General features: G+C 41.4%; 1 protein-coding gene across 2 annotated transcripts in view; it reads right to left on the bottom strand.

Moving 5' to 3' along the window:
- Positions 1 to 2,108: 2,108 nt before the first annotated feature.
- The window catches only part of LOC106811098 (major facilitator superfamily domain-containing protein 9-like), a 12,741-nt gene continuing 5,409 nt past the window's right edge, over positions 2,109 to 9,440 (bottom strand). The window contains exons 3-6 of one of the 2 annotated variants that reach the window (XM_014814630.1): positions 6,466 to 6,509; positions 5,726 to 5,855; positions 5,046 to 5,255; positions 2,109 to 4,710 (exon numbers count right to left, since the gene is read on the bottom strand). In XM_014814630.1, coding sequence (XP_014670116.1) covers positions 3,896 to 4,710; positions 5,046 to 5,255; positions 5,726 to 5,855; positions 6,466 to 6,509 — 1,199 coding nt within the window. In that variant the 3' untranslated portion in view covers positions 2,109 to 3,895. The remainder of the gene's footprint in view (positions 4,711 to 5,045; positions 5,256 to 5,725; positions 5,856 to 6,465; positions 6,510 to 9,440) is intronic. The other variant, XM_014814631.1, reaches the window with a different exon arrangement.

The raw sequence follows: 9,440 nt of genomic DNA on the forward strand, positions 1-9,440 counted from the left end.
ACGTTGTGCTGTCAGTGCCAACGGCTTGCGTAACACCGATCAGACGCGAAACTCTCCCGCTGTCTTCTGTTGGAATCGCCGCGGCGGCCCCGCGAGGCGACTAGACGACAAGGGGGCGTACGCGGCGCCGTTAGTGTCAACGCGATGGCTCGTGATCGTCGATTCAGGTGCGAGCAGCTAGAGTGTTGTCATCGCCGGCCGTCGCGACTGATTACGTCGCTCACGATGGCACATCAAACACGCAGCCGTACACGCCGCGCCGGTAATTAACAAGTGATCGAGCGCCGCCGCGACGACGAGCAGATGGTCGACGAAGTGTCGGAGCGGCCGCACGCATGCGCCCACGCAGCCGGCGTGCGAGGCGTGACGTCACGCGCGACGCAATGATTGATGCTGTTCCAGGGGTCGAACCGCCATAGAGTGTAGATTGTAATGTATATTAATGACTGAAATCTATTATAACATTATGTACTATGTGTATGTATTGTACGTATTGTATGTATGATAGGCATTATAGAACACTATGTATTATATGTATACATTTCATGAATGATATGTATTAGAAGACTTCGTATTAAACGCATGTATTGTATGAATAATTTATTTATATACTATATGTATGTAACTATATACGCGACGTAAATTCATGCTAAATCAGTACAGATTCAAAGGCCGATCTTCACTCGAAACATTTGCCAGATTGTTTTCGAGAATTTCCAGCATGTAGTCGAATCCCGTTTTAAACACAAAAATGGCCGACCCGTCACCATGGCTACACCACTTGACGCAATGGTACAATTACACGACAAAATCAATCTCACTTCAAATGCCTTCTAGATGTCCACGAGGCACCTACCTTGCGTAAATAATACTAATTAGTGCACTATACATCCGAATTTTACCGCAACAATTTTAAAAGAATGTCTTTTCCAGGTACGAAATGTGCGGTATGGCACCAAAACGATAAGTGTTCGTACGCGGATCTGTTTCCGCGCTTATGTTATCTTATGTAACTAAATAATAATAAATTAACAGTTTAACCCAACATAATAAGGAATTAAAATAGAAGCGAAAGATATGCTTGGTAATATAATAAATATTGTGTAGTAACCATGCACGCTACGTCAAATAAAATAATGGCAGTGGAATCTTACCACTGTGGAATATTTGACATTTATCCTGTTTGTTATACTCATTAGCAAAAATCGCTGAATAATTTGCAGTGTGTATACGCATGGTGTGAGATAAAGTCACATTTAGCAAATAATTACGTTTAATTGGAAAAAGGGGAAAACTGACCAGACTGCATGGTAAGAACGCAGGGCGCACCTTCGCGATTATACTACGATTGGACTCGAGTGTACTTTCCGATTGTGAAGAGTTGCGGGAAGAATAATAATAAATTGAGCATTTCGCCCCATATTGCACCCGCCCCTCGTTACCGACGCACGCGTCAACAGAAACTGACAAGCGATTTACGTGTTGTAAACGGTTAACGCGGCAAAACTTTGATCGGAATTTGAACAGTTAATGCAAATATGTTTGCTCTTGCATTAGCTGGTACACACGACATTGGCATGCGCAGTTTGTATGGGGCTCATATGTCAAATGTCACATGGTATATTCTCAGGGTATAAAAATAAGGTTCGGTGCGTTTGTTGAACGTTTGGAGATTGGATAGCCGCGATTTAATTTTTCGCATCAGCTGCGTGGAATGCAAACAGACTCTGGTAAGCTGTCGGTAAGCGCTATGAACACCAGCGGGCTCCAATGAATGTAAGTTCTTCAAGACCCATCGGTGGTGCCGAGCGTAAAACGTAAACAATTTGCGAATGAAATTAAATAGAACTCGAATGGCGCAGGAAGATAGGGTGACGAACTTTTTACAGTTGGTAGGATTATATAAGCGTCTAACTTATCAGCAAGTTTGCGCTTGTGTAATCCCCTTAGCAGCATGTAGTAGCATGCAGGGATTATTATAGCTTGTTCGTATAGTCTAAACTAGGAAAATGTGTTTCCTCGGTCATTATGTAATTAATTAATTAATTAATTAGACAATTTCTTTAAAATCCCAATTGTCTTTATATGAATGCGTAAACAATATAATATTCAAGAATATCTGTAATGATTTTACTGTCAAGAGAACACAGTTTCACACAACAAAAAGTTTATATTAAAAGATATCCATTGGCCATACGTTACAGCGATCACTCAAGACAAGCATTAAAGGCGCTTTTTTACGGACACAAATCTGCCCACATGACTGTTGCGAATTCGTATTTTGTTACATAGGGGAGCAAAAAATAGGACGTCGTGGACGCTCAGACTATACGTCTGGTTGTCAGTGATTTGGTGTCTTTATACTGACCACAATATATATATATATATATATATATATATATATATATATATATATATGTATGACATCGTACTTTAATATAACTTATATAATAAAATAACTACATTTCCCACGTTACACTCACTTCGTAATTCAACTGTGAATATATATTATAGAAGATATAAGAATAAAGAAAATCGCGTCAGATAGCATTGAATAATGACGAATCAAAAATCACCAGATATGAAATTTAACATAAATGGCTGGCATGACGACATCCCACATTCGTAAAAAGGCTAAAACCTATCAAAATATTTTTCCTTCATTTGCAGATTACACGCCACATTCGATCAAAAGCACAAACATCATAGACTGGCTTTAAAGATACAGGTCTAGTGACAAATTTCAATAAAAGAAAAACAAATACATAATCGAAATCCACACAACTTCGCATAACACTGCATAAATGTTTTCAATCGTAGTAAGTTCACACATATAGTTGCGAAAATTAGGTTAAAACACAGCAGAACTAGCTGCAGGTGATATAATATAAATATATATACCGATAACATTTACATATCTGTACTGGCAGAAGTGACTAAAAACAATTGTGTTATTCACTTCTGAAACTAGTACCGAGTGTGCATATTGCTACTAATACCAGGTAGCTAAAATCTTTCAGTGTTCACGGGCACTGCCACTGTTCTGCTGACATCATGAAAGAGTGGTATAGGGCAATATAAGAGTAATAATATCAACCAGGAGCGCATTATAACAATGTGACAAAAATGCTTCATGGGAAATTTATTCGTGTTAGTGCATGAAACGCGTGTAAATTACATGATTGCAAGGGCCATACCCTTTGGGGTAAAATTATTTGTTTAATATAATAACACTTATATATATATATATATATATATATATATATATAATATATCTTTAATATATTTCTTTGGGAAGAAAATACATTGTATAACAGTATAGGCAACATTTAAATGAGTAATTCATGAATATCCTCCAATATAACACATACACTCAACGATTATATAAAACTAAAGATTTTTCGTCAGAAACATACACATTCACCAAGAAGTGTGTAAGGCAATTTAATTTGCCATCGTAAGGATATAAGCTCACCACGAAGGATTAAGCGTAACCACGAACATACCTACACAGGTCCACAAGCCCTTATCCACATTTTCAGCTAGAAAAACGGATGGAATTTTTTTTTCATGGAGCATCACTCGTGTCCACGACGTGACAAATAAACTATTATACCATTTATAGTCTTTATTTATCCTATTTAATGTGAATATTCATAAAGTTCGCCGCAGTAATATTACCATTTTAGCTTGTGGGTTGCTGCCACAGCCCTGTTCACGTGCCACCATGCATGGCACACGTATAACAACGCACATTCCGTAATCCGAAAAATTCCAAATTCTGAATACCGACTTCCGAAACTCATCTCGCACAGGGATTGCGGACAAGAGATTGAGGACCATGCACAAGTATATTTAAGTTCACAATATAACAAAACAAAGAAAAACTCCTGGCTCACTTCAATTTCTTGGACAAGCGGTTGGCGCCCGCGACAGCAGCCTTGTCATGGTCGTACACGGGCGGATATTTTAACATGTAGCCGACGGCGACTATCACTATGGCGATGCCCAGCAGCTCAGGACCCTCGAGGGCAACGTCCATCGCGATTCCGCCGAGCAGTGGCGCCACCATGCGGGCGACGGACGTCACCGTGCCGGACATGCCCGTCACGCCGCCGATCTCGTCGGCGTGGCAACGCGAGACGACGATCTGGCGGCTGCAGATGCGCGCGATCGCCGACGAGATGCTGAGCAGCGCGAGGAAGAACAAGAGAACGTGCAGGTTGGGCGCGTAGGCGAGCGCGACGAGGCAGACGGCGAGCAGCGCCGACGCGTGCAGGTAGAGGCGCGCGACGTCGTTGCCATAGAGACGGACGGCGCGGCCGGCGCCGAAGCTGGCGGCGACGCCGACGATCGTCGTCAGCGACGTGATGTAACCGTTGGTGCGGTGCGACGTCGCGTACTTCTCGCGCAGCAGCATGCTGAAGTTGGTGCGGTACATGATCAGCGGCAGGCTGAGCATGAACTGCAGCACGAACACGTCCGTCAGCGCGTTCCACATGTCGCGGTCGAACAGCGACGACAGCAGCTGCCGTGGCGAGAACGACGCCGACTCCTCCTCGGCGGCGGCGGCGGGGACGCAGGGCGGCGCGTCGTCGTCGGGTTGCTTATTGTTGTTGGCGTGCAGACTGTTGTCGGTGGTCGGACCACCGTTGATCTTCGTCTCGTGTCCCCGATGCGTTATCTCCGGTACGCATAACCAGCAAAGCGCTGAAAAGGACGTTTAATGACGATCAGCTTCTGAAAACGGACCTATCCGTACGCCTGGCACTATTGACAGCCTGCCAATCATTGTTATAATAGGGCATTCAAAAATACGATGTTTGGCAATGAAGTGCCGCAATGACGAGATTTTGGCATGCATGAGTAAAAACTCGCGTAAACTGATCATGCTGGACCGACGTAGCAATGATATCTAAGTGAGGCGTGGTCGGACGTCGCACAGACAGACTAGTCAAGTGTGGGAGAATCCAGCTTGTACGAGCACACATGACCGCATTGCTTCTATGTGTCCTCGACATCCATACTCGCGAGCTAGGTCTCACCTATGTTCACCAAGAAGGTGGTCCCGCTGAGAGCACACACCGCATGGAACCCTCCAGTTGAGTCAGCAATATGGCCGCCAATCAATGGACCAAAGATGAAGGCTGCGCTAGAGAATGCATTGAAGTGACCGAAAGCCGTTGGCCTATCCTCGTGTAGGTGAATCTCCCCGAGGTAAGATTTACACATGTTCTGGCTATGCTTGAACACGCCTGGAATGCAAACATCGTCAGCGTCATTACTGTTAGGTGCTAAAATCAACAATGGCTCGATCCTAATTCAGAACGTGCTGATTTACTTTCAACCCGTTTCTCCTCTTAATTTGTAATACTTTTTTTTAGAATAAATACAGCTTCACATTGGGTTGGCCCCATGCCTGTTTACCTAAAGTATTTAGTGAAAATTAGTATATAAATACACATTCTATCTGCAATTTTTTCTAACTGCTTTAGGTAAACATGCATATGGCCAACTCAATGTGATGCTATATTTATTTTAATAATGTTTTTACAAATTAACAGTTTATATTATGTTAAATGTAATATATAAACATTTATATATATGTGTAAAAACACATATGGTAAGTTTATATATGAATAATTCCTAAAGCAGACATATTTGAAGACGACTTGCAGGTATTCACGAGTCTGCCAGTCCTCGCCTACCTCAGTCTTACTCTTACCTACTATGAGTCGAGAGATCAATACCACTGAGAGCCAATCAGAAATTGACATCAGGTAGTAGGACATGGCCGTCATCAGCAGGCAGACGAGCAAGGTGTACCGTCGTCCACGCAGGTCACTCCACTTCCCCTAAAAATACCATCGACATATCAATACTTGCAATTCACGCAGACTGTAGCATTTCTTTTGTTACATACTTTTAGTTACGGTAACATTTTAAAATAGCACTTATATGATGAATACTCTTCCAATAGTCAGGATATAAGTTATGTATTATGATGAAAAAATAAGTAATGCACTTCTCAGGTAATCACACAGACTGCTGCTGTTGTCATATCAGTGTGATCGAAAGTAAAACAGGGTGTAGTCAAATCCAGGTTCACATTAATTTTGGCCCATTCACAGCATTCAGCGAATAAATTCTGTACCTACACCTACTGTAAAATAAAGTATTTTATAGATGACCTATCTCTGATGGTAGGAAATCTGAAAACTTAGCAGGGATGTCACTAACTGATTGTGTCACGTTGTGAAGTTACTTACAATTAATCACAAACAGTTAAGTAGGAAATGGGAAACCCTTTTGTGGACCAAAGCCAATGACTATTGACATGCATTAAAATTACCATTTCCATTCACATGCATTGCTGTATATAAAATGTGTCAAACAGTTAACTAAAATGTGGATTTTCCTCAGAGGACATTTCAAACAATTCCATTTTTATCAAACAGCACGTACCACAAGTGGACTAGAGAACAACTGCACACCTCCATATGTCGCTCCTAGATCAACAAAAGTGACAGTGTTACTATTCGGCGTTATAAATTTATTATCTCAAGATTATGTTACATGAAGGTATGTAAATATATATATTCTTTCGGGAATTAGAATGCATTTTGTATGAATATTTATCTGATCATCACAACTATTTATATTTTCTAAGCTATTTTCTCTATCAGTGGAGTCAATTACAATTATTAACATTATCGCAATTAAGCATACCAACCAAATGCTCGAAGGAGGGGGTTAACAGGAATTTTTTGTCATAGAAATTCAAATAAATGTCACGTTAAACCTTCCTGCAAAATACCAACACTTTATTATGTATATATCTTGGGTAGATGGGGGTTATGAAAAGGTGAAAAGTGTGTGATAACGTTGATATTTGTGAAAGACCAATTGGCCTGATCCAAACAAAAACCGACAACATAACTCAAGGTTAAAAGTTCGTGTTTTTTCACTAATCAGTCAGGATAGTTATCTGAAAAGGCTGCTACACATCTTCAAATATACTAGTCCATTTTTTACCAGAGCAAGTACATGCAAAAACAATCCTAGTTTACTATGCTATTCTAGAGAGCATTTCACTAAGGCTGAGAGGGTCTATGTCCCCCGGGGTACTGCCGGAACGTAACCTGGGTACGGTCCGGTATACCGGAACATACCCTGGTACTATCTAATATGCTGGACCGTACCTCGCCTACTCCACTAACGAGTCTAGGGAGTCGCCTACGCCTACTCCCTAACCCTAACCCTAATCCTAACCCTATAACCATATCAAATAGTGACCAGGGTACGTTCCGGTATACCGGACCGTACCCAGGGTACGTTCCGGCAGTACCCTGGGGGACATAGACCCTATGAGCTTCACTAAGAGTTCTCTCGCTATTTCGCGCTCATTTTGATCAGAGCCATAACGAAGAAGGTTCGCGAATGGAGAGATTGCGTTTCACAAAATTTCCAATAATTTAGCTAAGAGGTTTCAGCCGCAGCAGCTTCAAGCCGCGCAGCAAGTATTCTCTGTTACGCTGGTATTTTCATGCGAGTTTTTATAGTTGTAACTAATCATGCTGCAATCTATGCCGTTGCTGACAAGTCACCGGCGTATAGCATTACGAATCCTGTATCTGGCTTGCAGGAGAGACACATAGGCGTATTATCCTAGTACAAACAACAAACGCCCTATACTTATACATGAAGGCGGAACAGTGCACACTGCACAGAGAGAAATATCTCTCTATCTCTTTCAATCTCACTCACTCTTTCTTTCTGTCTCTCATCGTCTTTCTCTCTCTCTCTCTCTCTCTCTCTCTCTCTCACTCTCTCTTACAAACACAAACACGAACATGCACTCACGTACACAACGTATGTGGTTTAGAAACACTTTGGAGTCCTCTGCTACATTATATACGTATAGCGCATATATGTCGGGAGGTCTCACTAAAGTTCTCTGCTATTTAGTGAAGAACTAGCAAACAGAGCTTCGTGAAATACTCACGAGGGAGTATTAATGCCCCCTTAAGTTCTCTGCAATTTAGCACTAGCCAGCCTGCCTACCAGAACTTACAATAATTATTCTAGGCAGCCAGCAATATGTACACTTTACACACCACACAAGGGGCGGACCCAGATCGGCTCCAGTGGCTGCATGAGGATCCTCTTTCCTTTTTGGTACGGCAGGTCTAATCTTGCTAGTATGCAGCAAAAATTTCAATCCGTTTAAATAAATAAAACTGCATAATAATAAGAAAGCTATATAAAACTGTCAAACCTTGAACCTGCTCCTTCACATATGTTACTTGAAATGATGCACACACCTACATGTATCATATAATGATGCACACACGTACTTGTATCATAAAGTTATGCATAAGCATGGCATGTTTAGTTTACCAAACTCAAATGTATTATTATACATATATTGGCAAATCACCATGAGATAAATGCACACCACCTAATGGATAAAATGAGAACTATAAGTAGCCTACCCCAAAATTACGTTTTAATTGCTACATTCAATTACATATCTTGTAAGTAGGGAAGGCAGAACTTGCAGAGGTAATATGAATGTAACATGCTTAACAAAAGCTTTTTGCTTTGTGAGGGAAGTATAGCTGGCACTGGACCAGTAGATAGTGTCATATATCGGATATGAGAGCACCAGAGATACAGGGCAACATATCTGAATTGGCAGTTCAACATAAGTCAAAATGTGGCAAATATCAGTGATCGCTATGGGGGTTGTCCCTATGCCAAATTTCCCATCCAAAATTATCGGCCTGTGTCGCTGGTGCCCTCGTGCCCCCTATTTGACATTGTTTACTGTTTACTGGGTGTTTACGACTGTGTCATCTTGCTAGAAATTTTTAATGGAGAGGTGCAATATCTCCGATGGATTGGTACAAGTTCAGCAATGAACACGTCAAAACGAATAACAACTGTTGCTCTGCCAATATGTTAAAACATACTTGTCACAACCGCAGTGATACAGACATGGAGGGGAAGAATAACAAGAGCCGCAGAGCGTCTGGGCTCATCTGAGGTCTGTTGCTACGGTTATAAACGTAACATTTAAGTCGTGCGTAGTGACACCTTTGTTAGGCGCAGATATGCAGATACGCAGTTTGCGTACACATCATTTCAGCAACCTTCTGCATTCTGCATACCTCCCAAATCCCATGGTTGATACAAATCGCGTGCCTGAAACTCCTGTTTTATGGTGCATTGTGACCCTAACCCTATCAAAAAAAAAATTATTTGTTGTTATGAAATTGTTGTAAATAAATCATGTAAATATTTGCGTTAATTGGAAAAAAATTGTTAAATGGATAAAATAGAAAAATACAGAAACAGGAAATAATAAAAAAAATCTGATGGGCATCCATCCAAGGACCTTTGAGCCGTGATGCCTGCGCTGTACCGTTTGGCTATCC

This window comes from Priapulus caudatus, unplaced genomic scaffold (genome assembly GCF_000485595.1).
Source record: "Priapulus caudatus unplaced genomic scaffold, Priapulus_caudatus-5.0.1 Scaffold503, whole genome shotgun sequence".
Taxonomy (NCBI): Eukaryota; Metazoa; Priapulida; class Priapulimorpha; order Priapulimorphida; family Priapulidae; genus Priapulus; species Priapulus caudatus.